This window comes from Mesoplodon densirostris, chromosome 18 (assembly GCF_025265405.1).
Source record: "Mesoplodon densirostris isolate mMesDen1 chromosome 18, mMesDen1 primary haplotype, whole genome shotgun sequence".
NCBI classification, from domain to species: domain Eukaryota; kingdom Metazoa; phylum Chordata; class Mammalia; order Artiodactyla; family Ziphiidae; genus Mesoplodon; species Mesoplodon densirostris.
The window spans coordinates 35,693,556-35,719,618 of record NC_082678.1 but is presented as its reverse complement, the minus strand read 5'-3'; the positions used below and the strand labels follow the sequence as shown (position 1 = coordinate 35,719,618).

The 26,063-nt window shown below is 59.0% G+C and overlaps 1 protein-coding gene across 3 annotated transcripts in view; it reads left to right on the top strand.

The window, feature by feature from the left end:
* The window catches only part of PEMT (phosphatidylethanolamine N-methyltransferase), a 47,683-nt gene that overhangs the window by 20,073 nt on the left and 1,547 nt on the right, over window positions 1–26,063 (top strand). For all 3 annotated transcript variants that reach the window (XM_060082314.1, XM_060082313.1, XM_060082312.1), the window contains exons 3-5: window positions 17,966–18,081; window positions 22,124–22,269; window positions 24,052–24,163. In XM_060082314.1, the coding sequence (XP_059938297.1) occupies window positions 17,966–18,081; window positions 22,124–22,269; window positions 24,052–24,163 (374 nt within the window). The remainder of the gene's footprint in view (window positions 1–17,965; window positions 18,082–22,123; window positions 22,270–24,051; window positions 24,164–26,063) is intronic.

Here is a 26,063-nt window from a genome sequence, read left to right as displayed (position 1 = left end):
GTCTCCTCGGTACCCATGGGCTGCCAGGGTCGGGGGGGCAGGCCTGCAGCGCGGGGAGACTGGCCTGGCCTCGGCTGCTCTGTAAATACCTCCCTCGGGTGCCCCTCGGTGCTGGATTAATTGTCCTGAGCCTCTGCCCCAGGAGTCCGTGCCTGGCCCCCAGCACCTGGAGCAGGAGGGTGCTGTGAGAAACCATGGCCCCCCAGCCTCAGCGGGCCGCCGGGCTCAGTCCTGAAGGTCATGTAGACTTGTGCAGAGGCCCAGCCGCTGGCCACCTCGTTTCTGTCCTTTAAAAGGAGGGGAAACCAAATGGAGCCCAGTGGACAGGGCCCGGGTCGGCATGCGGCAAAGTGAATGATCCCAGCTCAGCGCTGAGTTCAGCAACTGTGAGGACACAGAGTGCCTTTGTCGGCACAGAAGCTCAGCAATTATCAGGAACTCACTGGGACTTGGTGGTGGCCTCCAGGTCATAAGCCGTGGGCCACAGGCAGGGTCAGCCCTCCCCTGGATTGGCAGCCCCTCTTCCCCTCTTAACTAGCTGAGCCCCTGGAGTGACAAGCATGCCTGTTGATTTCCACCCCGCCTGGGGTGAACGGTGGGGTCGCCCCCTCCCTGGGTTGCACTGGCTTCCCAGCATCTTTGTGCTGGTCCCCTGGCGAGGCGCGGTGGCCGGCGGGTCATGTGTGGGACGGGCCGCTCCAGGCTGCTGCTCACAGCCCCACAGGCTCACGCCCTTGGCAGACTCAGCAGGAGTCAGAGCCTCCGCTTTTTGCTTGAATCTGTCACGCCCGCCACCCCCAGCCTGGCCGCGTGTGCACGGCCCCATCTGCTTCTGCACAGAAAGGCCCGCTGCTCCCGTGAGGCACCCAGGCCATCTGAATGTGCGTCCCGAGGGTTCTGGTCTGCCGGGCTGGGGCAGGACGGCGCCCTGCAGGTTCCTGCCGCACCTTGGCTGCGGGACACGCTCTCCCTGACGCTGTCACTCCCCTCTTTCCCCTGTGAGCTACGGCTTTGCCTGCCCCCGCCCACCACCCACGCAGAGGCGGCTGTGGATGTGGGCACTCAGCAGGTTGGGGATTTGGCCAGTGTCCAAGCGCAGGAGGCCCGGGAGGCTCGGAGAGGAAGAGGCCCCTCCCCGGGGTTCCCAGGCTGCTGGGTGAGGGGGCACCTCCAGAAAAGACTCCGGGGCTCAGAAGACGGCATGTGGCCCAGGTGATGGAGGGGACAGAGTGGAGACCCCCGAGGACGGGAGGCTCCTGGGCAGAGCGAACTGTTTTTTTAATTTGCAAATGTTAAGTATGTGGAACAGTGGCGAGAACGGGCCTGCTGTCACCCGGATCCCAGGACATCCTGCACAGTTGCTGCCCCTGCGTCGTTGCATCCCCAAAGCTAAGGACGTTTCCTGCCTCAGCACGAACTCATTATCATGAGAGAGAACATCGTGAGCGAACTTTGCAAGGAGAGCAGGGCTTGTTCTGTGTTCTGGAGCGAGCCGGTGAGTCATGGCATCGGCCGCCCGCCCCCGGCCCCAGGGACAGGGGAGGCCGTCAAGGCCCTGTGCTCCGGAGTCTGGACGAGGTGAGACCTGGACCCAGGATGCAGGACGAGGTGGGAGGGGCAGCCAGAGGAGGGTCTTCAGCATGGCCAGCAGCAGGGGAAGAGCGGCAGGCAGCCCCTCCGGGTGGCCGGGACGTGCAGGAAGCTGTGGAGTCCAGGCAGATGGACGTGTGGGGACGCGGGGCCTGCGGCTGCTGGGTGTCCTGGGACGCTGGCACAGAACAGGCCTGCCCCGGGGGTGGCCCGTAGGGTTGGGCTCCATGTCGGTGGTCCTGGGCGGCCCGCCTGACGTGCCCAGGAGAGGTCAGGCTCTGCGGGGTGGGGCCTGGTCGGGGATCCGGCGACGTGCCGCCCGGGGGTAGCTGGGGACACCAGTGGCCCTCAGGACTGGGAGACGCCTGGTGAGGCCAAGGGCCTGGGGCCGTGGTGGCTCTGGAAGGGGCACCAGAGCATCACCTCTGTCACCAGCACAACCTCCCCTCCCCGCCATGAGCATTTCTGGCTCCAGCGACAGAAACACTGAAGGTTGGGGGGTCGTGGGGGGCCATAAACTGCCCACATCTCCGCCCGGGCTTCACGTGGCAGAAGCTCCTGGTCCGGTGGGAAAGGGCTCTTTGTCCCCGAGCCATCGTGCCCGGCCCTGCAGGGTGTCGGGGCTGGTGGGGCTGTTGGGAGTCCAGCCCGTCTGGAGATCGGTGCCAGCAGATCGGGGTGGGGGGCAGGGGGAACAGCCCGGAGGCCCAGGGGCTTACTGGCTAGAGACAGGCTCTGGGTTCAAGGCTGGGCTTTCCCACTTCCCAGCTGTGTGGCTTTGAGTGAGTCACTTAACCTCTCTGTGCCTCTGTTCCCTTGTGTATAAACTGAAGTGCTTTCCTCGTGGGTGGTGGCGAGGACTGAGAAGGTCCCCGGGCGGGCGCTGCACACAGTAGGTGCTGTGCTCTGATCGCATCCAGCCGTTGTGGGAGGTGCTGACTTCTCCTGGGAAGGCCGTTCCCGAGGTTCATCAAAGCAGGAGCTCCATCTGCGAGCTCTCTCCTCCAAGGCGCAAAGCCTGTTGTTACAAGGACTTAACGGCCACCAGGGTCCCCAGAGAGTCACGTGCCCCGTCAAGCTCAGAGGTCAAGGAAGGCAGGAGCTTGGTTTTGCCGTCTGCCTGCAGCTGTACTCTGAGCCCCGGACGGCCCGAGGAGTGTGTATGTGATGCCTTCCGTGGCTGCTTCTAGGACAGCACCTTCCAGGGGTCATCCCGCGGGTGGGGAGGCGGGAAAGAGGCTTACACACCAGCACGCCCCAGGAGTCGAGTGTGCAGCAGGGTCGTGGGTGTGCACAGAGGAGCCCGGAGCCAACTTTGGGGGAGCTGCGTCGGGAGCGAGCGGCTGCAGGGTCCCCACCGTGTCCTGGAGCAGCACAGCCGCCTCGCCATCCCAGGGCGTCTGGTTAAAGCGCCGACTCTGACTCGGTGGGTCTGGGGCAGGTCCTGAGAGCCTGCATTTCTAACAGGCTCCCAAGCTGCCGGTCTGCGGACCACTCTGGGTTTGAGGAACGGGTTTAGAGGCAGCGAGGAGGCCAGCCTGTGAGGGAAGGCAGCTGGAGAGGAGCAGCACCGCGTCCCCAAGCCCTCCTGGCGTCAGGTCCCCCCAGACGGGGCAGCATCCGCAAGGGACGGCATCGTGGCCCCGGTGGCCTCAGGCCCTAGTGACTGCACAGCAGCGAGGGCCCCCCAGGCCCGGCTCAGCCCCGCTCACACCTGGATGCCACACAGGCTCAGCAGTGGGTGCTGTCCTGGTGGAAAGGTTCAGACCACGCTCGCGACTTTCTTCCACGAAAGACAGTCCTACCAAAGCGCGATGCCCTGCCCTGCCAGGTCGTGTCCCTGCTGTGGCCCAGCTCGCTCCGGGAGGCTGGTGGTGGCCAAGAGATGGCCCCTCCCAGCTCCGGACGCCTGACCAGGAGGTGAGCTGGGGTCTGGGCCACAGTGAGGTGAGCACCCTTGGTGGCCTGAGCTGGTGATCTCCATCCCGAGCGGGGGGCCCGCGGGCCGTGTCATGCCAGTCCATGCTACGGGGCCTCTTTTTCTGGATTAACTGTGAGGGAGCACAATTAGGCAAAGCACTTTCCTCAGCACAGTTCCTGCCTCGGAGGATAAGAGGATTAGCTGCACCCTCGGGCTCTGGCACCAATATCGTGACATCGGCTGGTGGAGCTTCACTAGCCCTCCGGCACATTCTCCGAGGCAGTGCTGGGCGCCGGGCCCATGCCCATCCTCTCTGGGCAGAGGGCTCATGAGGAGAGCCCCCGGGCAAGTCCCGGCCCTGCCTTTGTGCATCGCGGCAGGTTACCTTCCCTCTCTGAACTGCAGTTTTCACCTGGAAAGTGGTTGTAGAAATATTGATCTTCCTTCTCGCCCGCCACGCAGCCCAGGTCTGGGGCTGACCTTTCAAGCCCAGCGAGTGGGTGGCCTCCTGACAGATGCCACCACTGTCTGCTCTCTGGACCTGGGGACCAGGCGCCACACCCCACTGCTGCCGCCCCCTGGGGGTCCCAGGGCCAAGAGGGGGCAGACGTCTCGTCTTCACCCACCCGGCTCAGCGGGTGACGGGGAGGCTACAGGGGGGCTCCGCACTGCTCCCTGCTTCCCAGATGAAAGCAGTCTGGAACAGAGGGGCTCAGGCCCGCCCTCCTGCAGAGCACCCCCCCAGACCTCCCGCCCTCCCTGCCCAGGACTCCTCCCCCTTCCTTCCTGTGTCTCGTGACTCCTCCCCGCTTCCTTCCTGTGTCTCGTGACTCCGCCCCCTTCATTCCTGTGTCTCTGTCCGGGCTCAGGAAGGGGTCTCTGTGCCCCAGGCCTTGGCTCCTCGCTCCCTCTGTCGGCTCCACGTCCTGCCCCAACCTGGGCCTCGGGCTGTGCACTGTGAGAGGTGCCCCCCGAGGGTCCCCTGCCATTGCCCGGTCAGTCTTCCCAGCCCACCCTCCTGGGGTCGCACAGCACGGGGTGGGTGGGCACAGGTGCCCAGACCGCTGAAGGCTCGCTTCCCTCAGCCCAGCAGACACGAGTGCACACAATCCTGGGACCAGCTCTGCTGACACCAGCAGAGCCCGTGACTCAGGGCCCCAGCTGGGGTGCGTGAGCCAGCCATGGTCCATCCACGCACAGCTCCCTGGACTGTCTGGTGGCCACACACGCTGGAGAAGGCTGGACGGGGCAGAAACCAGGTCAGGGGCCGTGGGGCGGGGGCTCGGGGGCGCGGGGAGCTTTCCAGGGCGACGGGAAGTGTCCTCTGTCTCAAAGAATTTTACTTTTACCTCTAAAGCTGACCGAAAATAGTCTCCCCTTCTAAAATAAACTACTCTTAGCTCAGAAAAAAAAAGAAAAAAAGCCGTCTGGCCGTAGGTGCGGATGCTGTGCCGACACTGGCGTTGGCACTGGTCTTGGTGGCGTGTCCCGCCCGCCCGCCTCTGTTGCCAGAGGGGGCCTAGCTGCCTATCGAACCCGCGTATCTAGACGGCTCCCCAGCTGAGCGCCAGCATGGCCCAATTTCCTTTCCGAGGCTGAAGTCCATGTAAATATTGACCAAATAAGGCAGACCAGGTTTTGTACTGTATTTGGTTAGTAGTTGAAGAGCCACTCACTCCACGACTGTTTTCCCAGTGGCTTCCTATAGGTGGGCCTTGTTTCATTTAAAATTTAAAAAAGACCCTAAAGAGCTGTGCGTAACTCAAACATTGTAAGCGTAGGGGGAAAACCAGCACATTTAGACGAATCCCCGAGCGAGCGGATCTTTCAATAAAGAATCACCTCTCCCTGCCCCGTTAGTGTATTTTATTACGTAAAACTGAAAAACAGGTATTTGGTCTGCTTAAACAAGGACTGTGTCGCTGTGTCCACGGGTGCCCCCTGCCCCAGCCTGGGGCTCTCGGGCCACGTGGCCACCGCATGGCCTATTGAGGGGGTGATGGGCTTTCTTGTGGGGGGCTGGGCAGCTTCCCTGCTTCCTCCAGATGTGCATGGGTGGGGTCCCTTCGGCGTCCTCCTGCACGGCCCCGTCGCAGGCATAGGGAAAGCAGCTCAGACAGGATGGGCTGCCCGGGGGTGGGGCGGGTGGGGAGCTGTCCTCACAGGCGAGCCGTCCCCCCCCCGAGGGATTTGCTGGCTGAGAGCTCCCAGGCCCCTTTCCTGGACTCCCTGTGGTGGCAGGTTGGACCCCAAGATGAGGTCCCACCCGAGTCACAGCTGTGACCATCTTCCAAGTCAACAAAGGCACCCACAGCCGCCCAGAGGCCAGGTGGCGGCAGGGACCCTCGCCAGCCCCGCCACGTCCTGAGTAGTGCCTGGCCCGAGGCCCCGCTGCAGAGCCAAGATCTGGACCAGCCGTCTGTCCCCCACCTGCCCGGTCCAGGGCTGGCCTGTCTGAGGCCAGCGGGCTCCACAGGGGCAGAGCCTCCGGGTCCCTTTCCTTGCCCCAGAGGCAAACATTAGGGATGGGGGAGGTGGCCACGAGGCAGAGTGTGATTAATCGACATCACAACAGTGATTCTTTGGGGGGCCGGTGCAGGGGGGCAGTTGTGTCCTGCCCTGGTGAGGTGACCTTGGTCACCCTGGGCAGAAGGGGCCTGAGGACCTGCCCGGACGGGATCTACCCTCGGGGGTGTCAGCAGGGGCGAGGAGACGCAGGGGACCCAGGGCCCAGGAGCAGGAGGGGGTCTTGTGACTTGGTCTCCTGGGTGAAGGGAGGCCGAGGAGGTGGCAGGGGATGCCGCAGGCCGCGCCGGAGGGCTGAGGGGGCCTGGCGGGCATTTGTGCAGGTGGAGAGCAGCTGGTGTGGGCGCTGGGGGCTGCCCCCCGCCCCCCGGGGAGAGCGACAACTGCCCAGCCTTCCAGCCGTCAGCCAGAACCCGACCATTCATCACATCTCTGCGTCTACGAATTGTGCTTTTCGCAGTGTATCTAAGAAATCACTGCGTAACTCGAGGTCATACAGATTTTCTAGTTTGTTTTCCTCTAAAAATTTTGTAGCTTCAGGTTTTATGTTTAGATTTATAACCCACTTGTGTTAATTTTTGTACGTGTCTCGAGGTCATACAGATTTTCTAGTTTGTTTTCCTCTAAAAATTTTGTAGCTTCAGGTTTTATGTTTAGATTTATAACCACTTGTGTTAATTTTTGTACGTGGTCTGAGTTCTGGGTTCTGCGCACGACACCCAGTGCCATTGTCCCCTGCCCCCTGAATTAATGACCTTTATACTTTGTCACAGATCGGTCGACCTTACACACGTGGGTCTATTTCTGGACTCTCTGTTCTGTTCCGATGGTCTGTTTGTCCACTTTGGCACCAGCACCCCAGTCCTGGTCACAGTGGCTTTATGATACGGTTCAAAATCTGTCGACTTGGCCTCCCTTTGTCCTTTTTCAGTTGCTTTGCCTATTCTAAGTCCTTTGCATTTTCATGAGAATTTTAGATTCAGGTTGTCGATTTGCAGCAAAAAGCCTGTTGGGATTTTGATTGGGTTTGCGTTGAATCTGTACACCAATCAAGGAGAATTGATATCTTCATAATACTGAGTTTCTGGACCCACGGGCATTCTGTATCTCTCTGTTTATTGAGGTCTTTTCTTAAATTCTTGGCGAAGCTTCACAGGTTTCGGGGTGCCAGTCCGGCATTATTTGTCGATTTCATCAGAGTTTATGTAGGTGACCATGTGTCACATTTTACTTGACATGATGCCTTCTTTCTAGTCTAAGGGAGCATCCGGGGTGATGTCAGCTGTAGGGTTTTCACAGATGCCTTTTGTTAGGATGAGGGCGTTTCCCGCTACTCCTCATGTGCTGAGTTTCTGTCCGGAGTGTATGTTGGATTCTTGTCAAATGTTCGTGTCTTTTAAGGTGATCGTAGTGTTTTTTCTTACTTACTTTGTTTATGTGGTGAATTACATTGACTGGTTTTCAAACGTTAAACCAACTTTTTGTTCCGGTATAAATCTCACTCGGTAATGATGTATTATCCTTTTAGTATGTTGTTGGATTTCGTTTGCTAATTTGCTAACATTTTGTCTAGAATTTTTGCATTTTGTTCAGGAGGGGTATTTTTCTCTAGTTTTCTTGCAATGTTTTAGCATCAGCTAATGCTGGCCTCGTCGAATGAATTGGAGAGTGTTCCTTCCTCTTCAGTTTTTGGGAAGAGTTTGTACATAATTGGTACTATTCCTTCCTTAAATGTTTGGTAGCATTCACCAGTGAAGCCGTCTGGACCTGGAACTTTTTCTCGTGAAGGTTTGTTATTTTTTGTTTTTTTAGTTTTTTTTTTGTGATACGCGGGCCTCTCACTGTTGTGGCCTCTCCCGTTGCGGAGCACAGGCTCCGGACGCGCAGGCTCAGCGGCCATGGCTCACGGGCCCAGCCGCTCCGCAGCATGTGGGATCTTCCTGGACCGGGGCACGAACCCGTGTCCCCTGCATGGGCAGGCAGACTCTCAACCACTGCACCACCAGGGAAGCCCCTCTCGTGAAGATTTTTGACTATATGTTAAAATATGTTGATGGGTATAGTGCGTGCTGGTCAGACTCTCTGCTTCTTTTGCTGAGTGAGCTTTGATCAAGTTCATTGGTATAAGTTGTTCACGTATTCCTTTTTTTGCCTTTGTGTCTTTTTTCCTTGATCTCTATTCAGATCAGTCTGAATAGAGGTTTTATTCATCTTTTCAGAGAACCATCTCATGGTTTCATTGATTTTTCTCTAGTGTTTTTCTATTTTCTATCATTGATTCCCACTTCAAACTTTCTTCTACTTACATGGGTTTCATTTTCTCTTCTTTCTCTAGTTTCTTGTGGGAGCTGAGACCAGTGATTGGAGACCTTCCTTCTTTCTCTCCTGTGGGTGTTCAGTGCCATAAACCCTCCCAAGCAGCAGCATCCCACAGACGCTGGTATGTTGTGCTTTCATTTTTGTTCAAGTCAAAATCCTTCTAGTTTCCCTTTCCATTTCTTCTTTTTCCCGTGAGTTGTTTTTTTTTTAGAAATACGTTACTTAATCTGGGGATTTTTTTCAGCTATCTTGCTGTTATTAATTTCTAATTAACTCCATTGTGGTCAGAGAACACACTTTGCGCGATGTATAATTCTTTTGAACTTACTGGGACTAGTTTTATTTCCCGGCATGTGGTCTGTCTTGGTAAATGTCCTGTGCGCACTTGAAACTAATTTCTACCGTTTTTTTTTTTAATTAATTATTTTTTGGCTGCATTGGGTCTTCATTGATGCATGCGGGCTTTCTCTAGTTGCGGCGAACAGGGGCTACTCTTTGTTGTGGTGCGCGGGCTTCTCACCGCGGTGGCTTCTCTTGCTGCGGAGCACGGGCTCTAGGCATGTGGGCTTCAGTAGTTGCAGCACGTGGGCTCAGTAGTTGTGGCTTGCGGGCTCTAGAGCGCAGGCTCAGTGGTTGTGGCGCACGGGCTTAGTTGCTCCCCGGCATGTGGGATCTTCCCAGACCAGGGTTCGAACCCGTGTCCCCTGCATTGGCAGGCGGATTCTTAACCACTGCGCCACCAGGGAAGTCCCTCTCCTGTTGTTAAGGAAAGTCTTCTATAAACGTCAGTAGACCAAGCTGGTTGATAGTATTCAAATCTATATCCTTACTTGTTCTATCAGTATTGAGAGAGGGGTATTAAAATAACTATTTCTATTGTGCAGATTTATCAGTTTTACTTCATGGACCACAAGCTCAGGCATTGGGTGCATGGATGTTTCGGGTTGTTATGTCCTCTTGGATAATTATGAAACGATCTTCTTTATCCCAGTAATAATGTTTGCTCTGAAATCTACTTTGTGTGAAATCAGTGTAACCACTCACTCTCCTTTTGACCAGTGTTAGCAGGATGTCTCTTGTGCCAGCCTGTTACTTTGATCTGGTTTGTATCTTTATAAGCAAAGTGTATTTTGCGGAGCCAGCATGCAGTTGGATCTTGCTTTTTTATCTAATCCGACAATCTCTGCTTTTTCTTTTTTTTTTTTTTTTCTTCTGTCTGAACCCCATGGCATGTGGAACTTCCCCGACCAGGGATCAACCCCACGCCCCCTGAAGTCTTAACCACTGGACCGCCAGGGAAGTCCTGACAATCTCTGCCTTTAAATTGAGATGTTTGGCCATTAGCATTTAATGTTATTGATGGGTTAGGTTTAAATCAGCGTCCTTCATTCCTTCCTGTCTGGTGTCTGGAAAGCCCTTGTATATTTGTCTGTTTTTGGTTGTTTCGGGTGAGAGGCTAAGCTTCATCCATCTTAGCTGGAAGTAGAAAGGACAGTGGTAATAACTTAATACCATTCAGTACTCAGCCCATGTTCAGTTTTCCCCAATTGTCTCAAAAGTATCTTGTTCCACTTGGTGTGTTTGAATCCGGATCCAAATAAGGTCTACACGTTGCATTCAGTCGATGTGATTCCCGAGCCCTTTTTACCCAGACCAGTGTCCCACCCCTTCTTTCCATGTCATTTACTTATGGAAGAAACTGAATCATTTGTCCAGTAGGATTTTCTGAGTTTGGGCGATTATATCTTTGTGATGCCTTTCAACGTGTTCCTCTGTATTTCCTGAACCTGATTCTTATAAAGAACACTTCGTAAACGTGCTGCGTGTTCGGCTGAAGCATGTGAAATTGCCAGTATTTGACAGTTTGCCCTGCCAAGTGCCGTGTCCTGCCGGTCCACGTCATGCTACCTGTCCCAGCCTGTCAGGAAGTGCCACTTTGCATGACACTGAGATTGACCAGTGGATTCAGGAGGTCAGCCTGACCCTCACGGCCAGGTTCTCCGCCCTGTCCCTGATGATAGAGTTTCCTGGGTCCTCATTTAGGAGTTGCAGATGGTGATGCTTCAACTCCGTCATGCCACGTCGGGACCCTTTCGGGTTGTCTGGAGTGGGCAGTAGGATTTGGGGACCGTCTCCTAGGCAGTCAAATCCAGGTGTGAATTCACTGCTGGGGGAAGACGGCGTGCAGCTCAGCATTGATGTATTCGCTGGACAAGCTGGTGGAAGGTGTCCAGTGCGCAGGTGTGATGGCTGAGCGAGCTCATGGACAGTGGTGAAGGGGCAGCTCGGCTGGGGGAAGCTGTTGGACGCCACCCTGTGCAACAGGGCACAGCTTGGGACTCCCTCTCGCGGAGCCCCCCAGCTCCCAGCCTTCCCAGTCCCTCCAGGCCAGGCCGTTGCCCACTTTTAGATGGAACCAGCTGGGCAGGCCCCACCGAGCCCCGCTGCAGGGAAGCCCCTCACCCGAGGCCGCTGAGCTGTCGTGCGTTCCCGCGTCCACCCGCGCGTGGAGATCAGCGCTCGCAGGGGCCCCCTCTGTTGGCTGCATCGCGTGCGGATGTGACACTGAGCACAGACAGAGGTGGGATGTCATCTGACTGTGGGGCCAGGCGCAGGGAGCGGGAGGTCCTGGCTGTGCTGGCTGGTCCAGGGCAGCTCGTGGCGCGCATCGCAGGCAGGAAGAAGGCGGCGAGGAGGCTGGAGCACCTGTGTGCCTGGCGGGAGGGGACCGCCACCCGAGCAGGAGGGCTGGTGGTGCACAGGTGGTTCGTGCTTCTGGGCTGTGGACCCCTTTGAAAAACGCAAGGAAACTCTGGCTCCTTCTTAGCAAAAGCTACAAATGCAAAAGCACTCGGCCTTTGCTTCCGTTTGGGGATGTTTACTGAGCCCCGGAACACGGCCAGGCCCCCAGGTGGAGAGCCCGGACTAGACGGTGGCCGGCCTCCCTTCTGCCGGATTCAGGGCCACGGGGGCTGCGGGGGGAGGTTCCGGCAGACGGGGCCTGGTGCCCGCGTGGTGCCAGCTCTGCCGGTCCTCACCGCCCGGGACGCGGGCACAGCAGGCTCTCCTCACCTGTGGGCGGCCCCCCACCCCACGCCGCCCCCGCTCGTTCCCCCGGAAGGAGGCAGACAGCGCCGCAGTCTCCTCCAGACACGCGTCAACTCCCGGACTCTCAAAGCATCGCCATGAGGTGCGACATCGCTGCTTGGCTCCCTCTTCCGGGTCAGGAAACTGAGGCAGAGAGAGGGGCTGCGATGCCCCCGGGTCACACGGCTGGTCGGCGGAGGAGCTCATGGGCGAACCTGGGACCGGCGCCCCAGCCCACCTGCCGTCCTCCAGGCGCTGGGTCCCCGCCCAGCAGTCAGTCCTTTAAGGAGCGTGAGGGCCGCCGCCTCACTTCACACGGGGCCTCACTTCGAGGACACGTGGGGCATCTGAGAGGCTGGGGGTGGTCCAGAGCAGCCCCCGCCACACTGTAGAGGTGCTCGGTGCACAGGTCCTCCTGCTGCCCTGGCTTTTGTCCTGTGGACCCATCTGGGCTTTGAGTTATCACTGTTAAATTACATGTACCAATCAAAGCAAGCACTTTTACTTCCTGTATTTTTTCCCCATTTTCCTTTCAAGAGAACACTCTAGCACAACATCAGGCCTGTAGTAGGTCCCCCAGTAAAAGCTGGACGTATGGATAGATGGGCGCTTGGTGGGTGGGTGGATGGACTGAGAGGAAGGACTTCTCGTGCTTCCAGCGCTGGAGACTTTCTCTGCTCTGTGGACCACGGGCCCTGAAAAGACGCCCCAGAGTCCATCTCTGTCCTTGTGGCCTCACCCCCATGCCCCATCGTTTCAGTTGCTGTCACCCACACTCACTGTGTCCCCAGTGAGATGCTCGGACAGTGCGGATGCTTGGCGGGTCCTGGTTCTAACAGGTGCCACTGGGCTGTCAGCCTCCCTGTGTGAGGGTGTCCCAGGGGACACACTGTGACCTGGCCCTGGGTGAGCATGCGGTCCCTGTGACTTCTGTGGTCGGTACCAATGGTGTTTCAGGCAGAGGACACGGCCCATGGACACACAGTCTGTGACAACTGGCCAGGGTCCAGGCCTGCTGAGCCTGTGGCGACCCCCCTGGCTCACACACAGGAGTTCCAGGTCCTAAGTCAGTGATGTTACCCGTCAACACTCTGATCCCTGGGCCTCAAACCCAGCAGGCCTCCTCTGAGTGTTGGGACACAGTGCCCTGCGAAGCTGGTGGCTCCTAGCTCAAACACCTCGCGTGTCTTGGGAACGTGTTTTTTCTCCTTCCCTGTGGACACTGGTGAGTCGGCTTTGCAGTTAATGGGGCTCCATCCGGCGGGCATGTGGGTGTTGTCTCCCTGCCGCCCCCCCCCCCGGCATGAGCCTGCAGGAGCCCGACCCCACATGGGACATCTGCTCCCACCCCGGGCATGGCTGCGGCCGGGGTTGCCGTGCAGGGTGGAAGCCCCCATAGCCTCAGTGTCCAGATTTTTCACCTCAAATTGGATGCATGGGTTGTTTTTTTTTTTTTTTTTTTGCGGTATGCGGGCCTCTCACTGTTGTGGCCTCTCCCGTTGCGGAGCACAGGCTCCGGATGCGCAGGCCCAGCGGCCATGGCTCACGGGCCCAGCCGCTCCGCGGCATGTGGGATCCTCCCAGACCGGGGCACGAACCCGTATCCCCTACATCGGCAGGCAGACTCTCAACCACTGCGCCACCAGGGAGGCCCGGGTTTTTGTTTTTTAATTAATTAATTTATTTTTGGCTGCATTGGGTCTTCGTTGCTGTGTGCAGGCTTCTCATTGCAGTGGCCTCTCTTGTTGCAGAGCACGGGCTCTAGGCGTGCGGGCTCAGTAGTTGTGGCGCGCGGGCTTCGTTGCTCCGCGGCATGTGGGATCTTCCCGGACCAGGGCCCAAACCTGTGTCCCCTGCACTGGCAGGCGGATTCTTCACCACTGCGCCACCAGGGAAGCCCCAGATGCCTGGGTTTTAATGTGGAAATTCTAAATGGTGTTGAATTGTTGGGTCAGATATTTTTTATTTTTATTTATTCATTTATTTATTATTGGAGTATAGTTGCTTCACAATATTGTGTTAATTTATACTGTACAGCAAAGTGAATCAGCTACACGTATACATATATCCCCCTTTTTTGGATTTCCTTCCCATTTAGGTCACCACAGAGCACTGAGTTCCCCATGCTATGCAGCAGGTTCTCACCAGTTATCTATTTTATACATAGCATCAATAGTGTACATATGTCAATCCCAGTCTCCCAATTCATCCCACCCTTCCTCCCCTACTTGGTGTCCATACGTTTGTTCTCTACATTTGTGTCTCTGTTTCTGCCCTGCAAATAAGATCATCTGTACCAGTTTCTTCAGATTCCACATATGAGTTAATATATGATATTTTTCTCTTCCTGACTTACGTCACTCTGTATGACAGTCTCTTGGTCCATCTGCACCTCTACAAATGACCCAATTGCGTTCTTTTTCATGGCTGAGTAATATTCCATTGTATATATGTACCACATCTTCTTTATCTGTTCCTCTGTTGATGGACATATATTTTTAAATGCTGTGGGTTTGACCAAAACACCTCTGGGCTACGCCTTACACCCTCTGAGCCCCAGGACATGGGCCCCAGGCTGCCGGGGGGAACAGAGCCACCTCTTTTACAGGCAGACCCAGCACCATCAGTGTGGCCGAGTGGGACCCGGAGGTGACCAAGATGCAGAGGCTGCTCTTGGAATCAGGGCCCCTGGGGGAGGGGCCCTCTCCACCCGGACGAGGCGCTGGTGCTGGCGTGTGGCCATCCATCGCCCTCTGGGTCTTCCCCCACACTGGGAGGTGGATAAGGAGTCACTGGCCCGTTTGTCGCATTTCCCTGCTGACTCGGTTGAGGGAATGTACAGCTGGTGGCTTGTGGTCAGGGACAAATTCCCCCGGTTTCCATCCATCCCAGTCCTCCTCCTGCCCCAGCAGCCTCCTTCCTGGCCCAGATTCTGTGGGAGAGGTTTGCAAAAAAAAAAAAAAGAATCAACATTTTGGAGAAGAGGCCTACCTGTTACAGAGGTGAGCTGGTGACCCTGCCTGGGGTGTGGGCAAGGTGGCCCAAGGTGGCAAACGCAGAACCAGCCCAGTTCACTTGGATTTCAGGGAAACAACAAATGGGAGCAACATCTGGGGCAACTTGTACTAAATTATTTGTTCTTTATATGAAATCCAGGTTTACCTGGGGGCCTGTGTTTCTCTGGCAGCCCTAGGGAGAGGGAACGTGAGTGTGGGGTAGGGCCAGGGCATCTCCATTTTGGGGTCCTGGGAACCTAGAAGCCACGCCAAGTCAGGAGGGTGACGGCAGAGCGTCTGGTCATCCCGCTTCCTGCCAGTCACTTGGCCCACGGGGCGCTGACCCGCATCATCTCACAGCCCAGCCTGTGGTGGCCAGTCCCGTGGTCAGCTCCACTGCCTGCTTCCGGGCCCCTAATCCGATGAAGTGTGCAGCTGGGCCCCAAGGAAGGCCAGGCGGGACATTAACCTCGGACCCAGCAAGGCTCCTGGCTGCTGCTTTATTGATTGCCTTGAAATAACAACCCGTCTAAGGCCAACCGGGAGGCAGACAGCTGTTGGTGAATCGGATTCGCTGTTTCCCCTCCTCCCTCTCCCACCTTTTGTCTCTGGGTTGCTCAGAAAGTGCAGTTATGACCCCGCCGTTTCCCAGGTGAAGGAGCAGGTGTTGGGGGGCCATCTGGGAGGCCAAGGCTGGCAGAGTGGTCCCCAAAGGGCCTTTGGTGGAAAGACGCTCCGCCGTCTGCAGAGCAGCGGGGGGCCCAGCCCGGAGTCCGGAGGCCCCAGTGCCCGGCTCGCTTGGCTGGAGCTCGGCCCCCTCCGCTGCCCAGGGCTCTGGGCTGGGGTGCAGCCGGTCACGACCCCCTTGGATACAGGGGAGAGGCCCCTCCTTCAGGGGCCGGACCCGGCGTGTTGTGAGCAGAACAGTCTGCCCGGGTAGGTGACGTGGGTGGCCGTTCTTATCTGTCCCTAGAACTCAGATTCTACAGGGACTGGATGTTTAAGAATCAGCTCTATTGAGCTACAGTGTGTATACAATAAAGTAAACACATTCTAATGTAGTTTGAGTCTTGACAAATGTACACGCCTGTGTGTCACCACCGCCCTGATCAAGACCCTAACCCTTCCTTCCCCAGACGTCCTCTCCCGCCCCTTCCTAGTCAGAGCCCCAGCCCAGCCACCGCGGCTCTGACTCGTCACTGTGGTGGGCTCTGCCCTCCAGGCCTTTGCGAGATGGAGACTCCTCTTGCTCAGCATGAAGCCAATGACAGCCATCCTCTGGATGGACCACACTTCGTCCACGTGCCCCGTTCGGTGGGTGGCCGGTTCGGGGTGGGGGAGAGCGCAGAACATGCCTGTACCGACAAATGCGGCGGCTCTGGGTCTGGCCCGCGGGGCTTGTGCTCCCACACCGGGCCTGCAGGAGGGGTGAGGACATGGTACTACGTGGTTTCCCACCGATTTCAGTGTCCTTTTGAAAGCATTAGCTTGTCAGCTGGGAGGAAAAATCAATGGCCTTTAAAGCTGCATCTTGCAATCCCATACCAGGAACAAGGTTTTGTGACAAAGACAGCATGTTTGAAGGACAACTGGGCCCCTTCAGATAGAAGGGGCACTGGGCCTGGAGTCTCGGGGTCGCTCGGGTGCTCCTCTTTGTGGCTGAGTGACACCCCCCACCCCAGTCACTTCTTAGGGGCCCCGTCTTCCCGACGTGTAAACAGACCTCATCCCACCCACCCCAGGCTTCTTTTTTTTTTCTTAACATCTTTATTGGAGTATAATTGCTTTACAACAGTGTGTTAGTTTCTTTCTTTTTTTAAAAAAATAAATTATTTATTTATGTGTGGCTGCGCTGGGTCTCCGCTGCTGCGCGCGGACTTTCTCTAGTTGTGGCGGGCGGGGGCTGCTCTTCGTTGCAGTGCGCGGGCTTCTCATCGCGTTGGCTTCTCTTGTCGCGGAGCATGGGCTCTAGGCTCGCGGGCTCTAGAGCGCAGGCTCAGTAGTTGTGGTGCACGGGCTTAGTTGCCCTGTGGCATGTGGGATCTTCCCGGACCAGGGCTCGAACCTGGCAGGTGGATTCTCAACCACTGCGCCACCGGGGAAGTCCCGGTGTGTTAGTTTCTGCTGTATAACAAAGTGAATCAGCTGTTCAGTTTTTCACCATTGAGAACGATGTTGGCTGTGGGTTGGTCATATATGGCCTTTATTATGTTGAGGTAGGTTCCCTCTATGCCTACTTTTTGCAGGGTTTTTATCATAAATGGGTGTTGAATTCTGTTGAAAGCTTTCTCTGCATCTATTGAGATGATCATATGATTTTTCTCCTTCAATTTGTTAATATGGTGTATCACGTTAATCATTGATTTGTGTATATTGAAGAATCCTTGCATCCCTGGGATAAACCACACTTGATCATGGTGTATGATCCTTTTAGTGTGCTGTTGGATTCTGTCTGCTAGTATTTTGTTGAGGATTTTTGCATCCATGTTCATCAGTGCTATCAGCCTAGGCTTGTTTTGAGTGTTAAGTGAGCGCAGGTAAAAGCACTTAAATCATCAGGTGCTGAATCGACGGTTGTGATTTTTATTGCTGGCGTTGACATCCCACGCTTCTTGGGACGTCGGCACCCCTCCCAGCTCACTCTGCCTGGACGTCCCGTCCACCCTTGTGGCTTGAGTCTCGGGTCCATGTGTGAAAGCAGGCTGCTTCCTCTGGCCAAGGACACTTGCGTCCACTTTCCCGACGGACAGTCACCCTGCAAGGACCTCCCTTCACCCCTCGGTGGGTCCCCTTTGGTCCAGCTGCTTTGGAGGGGACTGTCCCCCAGGGGCCCCAGAAGAAAACGTGTGCAGGTTCCTGTCCCGAAGGCCGACCACCCAGACGCCCTCCCGACTTTGAGCAAGTTGGCCCGGCTGGCTTTTGTGCCACAGGGACAGGCAGGCAGCCAGTGGAGACGGCAGAGGCGGGAGGGAGCTGAGGGGCCAACCTCAACTTGGCTCCGCTGTCGGCTGCCGAAGGTCGAGATTTCAGGCGTGACGAGCTTGAGAAAATGAAGGCTTCTGTAGCTAAAAGTTAAAAGCTGGAAAGTCTGTTTTTGGCGGCACACTGAGGGGTAGGGCTGAGGGCCCAGGACCCAGTGGGAGCGCCCTGCGGATGGTGGCGCTGGGCCATGTCCACAGGCTCCCTGCCCTCCGCGGTCCCCTGTGTCATGCAGTGGGCGACCCGAGTGCGTGCCGGGCCATGGGCAGAGGAAGCCAGGGCAGCAGCGGGCCGCGCGGGCTTAGGGCCGCCCCCACCCCCGTGTTTGTCGTGTTTGCCTGGAGAGGCTGCTTCTGGGAGCACCTTGTGGTCCGTCCGTACAGGACTCGCAGGGTGGATGCCTCACAGGGCTGGGCTGAGACCGCCCCAGCTGCCAGCCGCGTCCCCCCATCCCCCCTCCTCCTGACCCCTCCACCTCGCTCCCGCCCTACTCTGTGACCCTCCGTGCAGGCCTCACGCGCAGGCTGCTTCTCTCTCCGCTGCGTAGGTCGCGAGATGGGAACACAAGACCCGAAAGCTGAGCAGGGCCTTCGGGTCCCCCCACCTGGCCTGCTGCGCCCTGGGCGGCGCCATCCTGCTTCTCAACGTGCTGCGCTCCCACTGGTAAGGCCTCGCCCCCCCACCCTGGGCGCCTGCGGGAGGGGCAGCCCGACCGCATGGAACCCCGTCCCCGAGAGTCCCAGCCGCCCGGGAAGGTCCATGCGGGGGTCAGGCAGCGCCCGGGACGTGGAAGGAGAACGGGGAGCCGCGAGCTGCTGGGGTGCGGGGGGTGCAAACGGATGACTGAACCAGGGAGCGAATGGATGGACTGTTGGCTTTCACTGTGCAGGGGCCGCTCTGAGCTGGGCTAACCTCGCCCGCCCGGCTCTGCTGGCTGAGAGGTGCCCGCACGGAGGGCAGCGAGCAGTGACCTCGGGGGACGGTGGGGGGACGGGGGAGAGCAGCCCAGCCGGCTCTGTGTCGGCTCCTGCAACCCTCCCTCGGGGTTGGCTGCTGGTGCGTTTGTGCTGCACTCTGGCCTTCCTCCCCCAGTTACTCTCTGGAAACTCAGCCTGGGGCAGGGAGGAGACCCAAACGGCCCCACCTGGGCTGCAGGCCAGCCCAGGTGCTACCCTTCGGCTTGATTTTTTTTTTTTCCTGTTTTCTTCCCTAACGAGCCTTTGCAGACACTCTGGCCCTTCTGAGTGAATGAATGAATGAGTGAGCGAATGCGTGAGTGCCTGAGTGGGCACATTCCATCCCCCACGGCCGCTTTCTTCCTGGCTATCACCGCGGAGGCATTTAAAGCTCCCGAAACATCAGTCTCTTCAGGATACAGGACCTGCTGCCTTTTTCCCTAAAATAATGTGTTTCCAGTTCTAGACTTCTGCATTCTTGGCTTCCTGAGTCCAAGATGTAAAGAGAAAACCCCAATCGGTCTCTCCTCAGCCTGGTACCTGCTGGCCCAGAACCCTGGGCCAGCCCGAGCTGCTGTTTCTGTGGGGTGGAGGCTGGCAGTCCATCCCACCCTGCAGGTGGGCTGCGCCCAGGTGGGCAGCCAGGCGGGGGCCGGGGCAGCAGAGGGGCGGAGGGTGAGGCGACGGAGAGCCTGGCCGGCCCAAGGGCTGAAGGGTGCCCCCCTGGGGCCCCGACCCAAGCCCCCCTTTGCCAGCGCTCGGCAGAGGCAGGCAGCTTTAGACAAGCCCCTCTCCCTGTCCGTCCTGCTTCTGTACCCTGAGGGCCAAGCCCTGAGGGCCAACGGGCTTTTCCTGCCCCTCCTGTTTCTTCTTGTGTCCTAGGCCCTTAGGAGGCCTGGGAGGAAGTGACCCCAGGTCCAGAGCCCTCTCCCACCGTCCAGGCCCCTGTGTCAGTGCCGGCCAGGCCTGGTGTCTGGCTGAGCTGGCCACCCAGGGAATTTGGGGGGAGAAAGAGGACACCCCCCGCCCCCCCGCAGGCCTATTTCCTCTTCTCCCCTCGGGTCCTCCTCCCGTTTGCCCCCTGCTGAAAGGTCTGGGTGGTCTGGCTGGGGTTCTGTGGAGGGGCTTTGTGGGAGTCCCGCCCCCTTCCCTAGCACCCTTCACCTGTCGCTTTATGTGGTTCCTGCAGGTGGGTTCTCTGTGTGTGTGTGTGTGTGTGTGTGTGTGTGTGTTAAAACACACATTACTAAAATTGACTGTTTCAGCCATCTTAAGGTATAGTTTTGTGACGCTCAAGACCTCACCATGTGAATGGGTGTCGGTCAGTCACGGGCTGAGGCGCAGCGGGCAAGAGCCGGGCTGTGCTGGGGGGAGCAAGCCTCCCCCCACACCTGTGTGCTCGTTGCCTGAGGGCAGGTCCCTGCATGTGGACCAGCGCATCGGCGGAGTGTCAGCACGGGTGGCTCTGTCCCTGTGGCCATCTGGGTACCAGCCGTTGCTGCATCAGAGTCTAGCTGTAGCTGCTCAAGGACACAGTCAGGACAGGCCTGATGGCCGAGTGGCCGCAGGAAGGAGCAGTGAACGGGGCAGACAGACGGGGACAACTCACTGCAGAGCAGGCAGGGCAGCCGGTGCAGGGGGAGCACATAGAGATCGGGTGGGGCCTCCCCCAGGCTCATGGGCGGGGGACAGGACTCAGCTCCCGTGGCTGCAGGACCGAGGCCCTCATCCTAGAGTCTGTGCCCTCCCCACAGCGGGGCGGGCGCCTTCTTCCGGGCCAGCGGGAGAGTCTCTCTGACCTCCAGAGCCTCTTTGAAAGGGCCCCAGGGTAACCTTTTCGGAGAAATGCCCTGACCTCGCACCACCAGGTGCTGGCGCCCCTCGTGTTCACAGGGCAGCCCGCCCTCCGGCGGGGGGCGTGTTGTGGGATTCTGCAGAGCAGGGTGAGCCTGGGTATCAGTCTGGGCTCCTCCCCTTTCTTTTCCCCAACCGGGCGGATTTATTTGTAAGACCAACAGACCCTCTCTTGGCTGTGATGGGTTTGGGGAACACTTTGGAAAGGTGATGTGTTGATCAAATGTACAGAATCAGTACAGCATCGGAGCCCTAAATTCCACATGATTTTTCACAGGTGGAAAATGTTACCCAGGTGAACATTTTTTTTTGTTTTTGTGGTTATATGCTTACTTTAATGTGTATTAGAAAAAACAAGTGAGCCTGTTAGATGCTACTCTCGTGGACAGTTTTGCTTGGTGTGGGCTGAAGAACGGGGAGCTCAGTGCCCCGAGCCCAAGACGTTGTTGAGGCCATGTCCCCGAGCGGCTGGGGTTCCCAGGGCTTATGGGCTGCGGATAGAAATGGGCGCCGAGCGGGACACCCCTCCCCACCTCCATCCATGTTCCGGGGTTTCTGGGGAGCAGAATGCAGACAGCTTTGTCATATTGGTGACCAAAAGCTCAGTCCAGGTTTTACAAGCAGAACTAGAGACAAATGGATGAGCCTCTCCACTCGCACCCCCAGCGCAGAAAACCCCCAAACTGCGTCTCCTACGTGGGATTGCAGCTCTGGCCCCGCCCAGCGTGCCTGTCCTGCTTCATCTCATGGTGTCACCCTTAGCTCACTCCCCTGTCCCTCCAGCTGTCCCTGAGCTCTGTGGGCAGAGCCCAGTGGGTCACATACCTCCCAGTGTCACCATCACAGGGGTGAAAACTGAGCCTGGGGCACCCAGGTCTGTCTGAACCCAGTGCCACTCTTCTGCCCGAGCCCACGGCTCTTCCATTGGGTCGCCATGCGGTGCCCCCCACTAGAACTTGGGGCCGTGGGCGCACCAGGCCGCAGGTGGCCTAGCAATGGCCAGAGGGGGCCCGGCATGCCTCGCTGCCCTAGGTTTGGGGGTCACGGGTCAGCCTGGGCGGGGGCTGAGCAGCAGCAGGTCATCCGCGTGGAGGCCTGAGCGCCTCCCCACCCCCACTCACGCTCACGCACACTCGCTCTGCCGCGTGGTCCCTAGCGCTCTGGTGGCCAAGGAGCCAGGGGCCTGCAGGTGGGCTCTGCCGGGCCAGGGCTCACCTGCTGCCCACGCCTGGCCCCTCCCACTCCACCGCCTGCAGACAGGAGAGGGGGAGGGGGTGGAGGCTGCTGTTCTCTCGGAGCTGGGAGAGGGGGGCCACGGCTCGGGCCACCTAGCACAACACCGCGTGTGCGCGGCCCTGAGCCAATCCCAGCGGCTCAGCCTGGAGCTGCAGGGTGACCCTGAGCCCAGGCAGCAGGAGGGGTGGGTGGAGAGCAGGGGGTGTGGGCAGCGTGACCGGTGGCCAGGTGTGCCCTGACACACATGTGCCACTGTTTGACAGGTCACCATGCAGGCCTCTGCCCACGGCGTCCTGTTTGCTGTTCAAACAGACGCCTCTCCCTCCCTCCCTCCCTGCCCCCCTTCTTCCTTTGCGGGGAGGGGGCGCGAGGGGAGGGGGCTGCTTTTCCTCCAGCTGCTGAACATGTACTGTGACCCCTCCTGCCTGGCGTGGGCTGGGGCCAGGGAGATGCTCGGGGCAGGAGGCGCCGCCGTTCTCCACGGGCCGAATGTAGTTCGGGCGGCCCCCCTGCAGCCCACTTCACTCGCTTTCGGCACCCGCCTTGCCCTGAGTTCGATACCCCTGGCCCGGCTACTCTGGGGGTCCCAGGGGGCGGGAAGGGCAGGGTGGCCCCTCTGCAGAGCAGTGACCCTGTCTCTCCCATCCCCTGCCCCGCAGCTTCACGCAGGCCATGCTGAGCCAGCCCAGGATACAGAGCCTGGACAACCCCTTGGCCTACCGCGTGGGCCTGGCACTCCTGGGAGTGGGCGGCGTGTTTGTCCTTTCCAGTTTCCTGGCTCTGGGCTTCACCGGGACCTTCCTAGGTAAGACCCCTAGGGCGGGGGGCCGGGGCCCTGCTACCACCAGCTCCAGGCCGCCTTTGCTTCTCCAGGCCTTGGTCTGCCCTGCTTGGCTTGGGAGGCCAGGCTCTCAAACCCCATCCAGCTGCTTGGCCACCAGGAAGGGCGGGATTTCTGTTCGCTGTGTGTGGGCTGCGAGCGAGCCGGAGCTGGCGACAGATGGGGGGCGCTGCGCCTTCTGCTTTCTCCACTGCCTGCGGCTCCGGTGCTTTGGGGCTGGGAGCCCAGTGCTGGCCTGGCTGGATGTCCTCATGACGTCAACTCCCAGCAGCTTGGAAGCTCGGGAAGGGGAGCAGCCCGGAGGCGGGGTGGGGGCTGTAGGGGCCAGGTCAGCCCCAGGACTGGGGGAAGGGGAGGGGGCCACTGCCGCAGAGAGCGCCCTCCGGGCACACAGGGCACAGGGAGGTGACCCGGCTCTGACGGCCTGGGTCAGGGGCTCCTGGGTCCTCCTCTCCTCGCCCCAGCCAGCTGTGGCGTCTTGGCCTCCATTCCCTGCAGTGCCTGGGGCGGCCTGGGGCTCTGCGGGCTGCAGCAGGGGTCCCACAGAAGACCCTCGGAAGGCAAATGAGAGTTGTCATCCTCGGGCGAGGACCGGGCAGCAGCTGGAGGGAGCCCGGTGGTAGAAGAGGGTGTGCAGGTGCAGGCGGAACCCGGGAGGGGTGGGGCGCAGGGCCATGGGTGGGAGGGCAGGGTGGCTGGTGTGCAAGGGCCAGTGGGGCCAGAGTGGAAGGCCAGCCGGGGTCCACGTCACACGTGTCCCGAGAGCCGTGCAGGGGACTGAGGTGTCACTCTCGGGGAGGAGGGGGCCACAGGCATGGTCTCCCAGCAACAAGGAGGCGACCGGTGGGGCTGAGACGGGCTGGGGGGCAGGGAGGAGGTGGGGACCACGGTGTGGGCCTCGTGGAGGGGTGGTGCTGTCGCCTCAGGTCAGGAGAGCAGGGGTGAGCAGCCCCACAGCAGAGGGCGGCGGGCGGGGGCAGCGGAGGGTCTGGAGGAGGGAGGGGGAAGGGCCCAGATACCAGCCACCACCGCCGCCCCTGAGAAATGGTCTGGAAACTCAAGGGGCCCACGGGCTCCGGGATGTAGGGCACGGCAGCCGCTTCCCTTCGTGAGTCACCCCAAAGCTGTTCTCTGTGCCACCGGGAAAAAAGGTTCCCACGGCTCCCCAGCCCCGAGCCCTCTGTCCCCAGACAGTGATGACGCCACTGCCACTCCTCCTGCCCTATTTGTGCCTGGAGCTCAAGGGACGTCGGGGAGAGGGGGCCTTAGTGAGCAGTGCTGTGCCCTGGGGGCGATGCCCTGGCCGGGCTACGCTGGACACTGCCTATGTCTCATGCCTCTAGGGGAGGCTTCTCGGGGCGGCCACACACTCCCCTGTGAGCGGCTCCGGGCCGGCTGGTGGGGCCCGGGGTGGGGGAGGTGGGGGGCAGCCAGGCGAGGGGAGGAGGGTGGAGATGGAGGCAGAGACAGTAAATAGCAGGCAGGCCTGCCTTGGACGGCGTTGGGGGGAAGGGTCTACAGGAGGGGATGTGGGCTGAGGGAGATGGCAGAGGAGGAGAGGTGTGCAGGGAGCGGGGAATAGGCACCCCAGGCAGGGGGAACAGCGTGTGCAAAGGCAGAGAGGCAGGAGCAGGTGGGCATGGGGACTCACTCAGTCAGTGCCTTGGCCCCTGGGGACCCCAGGCCCCTCCGCCTGGGATGGGGTGGCCAGGGTGTGACCCCCTGTCCTGTCCACCCTATGCACAGGCGACTACTTCGGGATCCTGAAGGAGGCCAGAGTGACCACGTTCCCGTTCAGCATCCTGGACAACCCCATGTACTGGGGCAGCACAGCCAACTACCTGGGCTGGGCCATCATGTAAGTCCCGGGCTCCCTCTGTGCCACCTGGGCGATGGGTCAGCTCTTGTGCCACCGTGGAGTCCAGGGCACTGGTCAGGGTCCCCTTCCTAGAACGGGGGTTGGCAAACTCCCTATTACAAGAGTGGGAGGTCCCCGGGCTGCAGGCAGTTGAAGGAGTGGCTGTGGCTAGGGGCTCCACTGCCTTGTTCATGGACACCGAAATTAGAATTTCATGTAATTTTCACGAGTCACAAAATATTCTTTTGATTTTTTAAAACAATTAAAATTGTAAAAGCTGTTCTTGGCCCGTGGCCTGCAGGCTGCTGACTTGGTGCAGGAACGTTTGGGCTGGGAGGCTCCCTGTCCACGGCCAGGCTGCAGGGATCTGCGCCCTGCGGATGAGGCCCTGTGCCGAGCGCCGTCTGCGTCGCCGGCTGTTGGTACCAGCAAGCTACCCGCTGTCAAGAAGGCTGGCACAGGGCATCACGCCACTTGCCCCCCAGAGCAGCTCCCGCTTGTCCATTTTCTGGATGAGGACTTCTTCCATAGAAAGTTTTTTTTGTAGAAAGTGTTCTGTTTTTATTGAACGCTTGAGAACCACTTACCTAGAAGGTTACCAGTGCTCCCAGAGACCAGAAGGGCGACAGGACCCAAAGGAATGAATCTCAGTGATGGAAGGTCTGGAATGAGACGTCCCTTCCCAGCCCCACCTTCAGGGGGGTGGCCCGGGATCCAATCACTGGGCTTTGAGTGACGAGGAGCTAGAGGGGAATTTGTGGGTCTTTGGGACACCCCCAACCCCAGCCCCATTTCAGACCAGGCAGCCCCTGCCCACCTGCCTTCAGCCTGGCCCCTTTCACCTGGACTCAGGCAGTGGGATCCAGTGGGGCAGGCTTCACATCCCTGACTTACCCACTCCCCAGAGCATCTCCCACATGAGACTGGCAGGGTGAACCCCATGCAGGTCCCCCTGCAGCCTGCCCTGTTAGCACACCCAGTGTTCCCCCCCTACTTGGGTCTTTTCAGACCCAACTGGAGATGTCCCCTCCTCCGGGAAGTCCTCCCTGACCCCCCCCCCACACGTCTTTCCTCTGTGCTCCCTGACCACACGCCCCCAACACACACACACACAGTCCTTCCTCTGTGCTCCCTGACCACACACCCCCACCCCCACGTGTCCCTCCTCTGTGCTCAGACAGGGCCTCCAAGGGCAGAGCCACACAGTGGGTCCTCTCTGCCCCAGCAGTGCCTGGCACCCTCGCCGCCTCCTCAGGGCTGTCAGGCCAGGCTCTCAGGAACATGTGAGGGACCCTAGGGGGGCCAGGCTCCCACAGGCCCCTCAGGAGGACATCAGCCACGCGGTGATGAGGAGGGGGCCTCGGCTGTGCTGGGGATGGAGCCCTCTGTCTGAGAGCTCATTAGAGACAAGCCATTACCCAGGGCGCCAGACGCTGACCCAGCAGAGCTGCCCCAGGCCTTCCGCAGCCCATCTGTCCCCAACCTGCGGCCCGGATGCGCCTTCCCGGTACCCAAGCAACCAGGTGTGTGGGAGCCCCAGAAGGCCCAGAGCAGCGGGATTCTGGGGGCACCAGGAACCGGGCCTTCTCTCTCTGGGCCTGTCAGCCCGAGTGAGATGCCCCCTCCCCAGTATGCACAGCCAGGTCCCTGGGACCAACCCCACCACTGCCCCATGCTCGGGGCCAGGCCGGGGCTCTGGCATGTGGGTCACTGTGGACCTCAGTTTCCTCATCTGCAGTGTGGGATGATCATCTCCACACAGGTTGTTAGGTGCGACAGGTCTTGGAAGGTGGGAAACTTCAAGCAGAGAGAATGGAGAAGGACCCGTGTCGGGGTTGACCAGGTGCCGGCTGCCCCCACCCTCGCCTCCGTAGAGCCTAGTTAACTCGGCTTCCCAGGC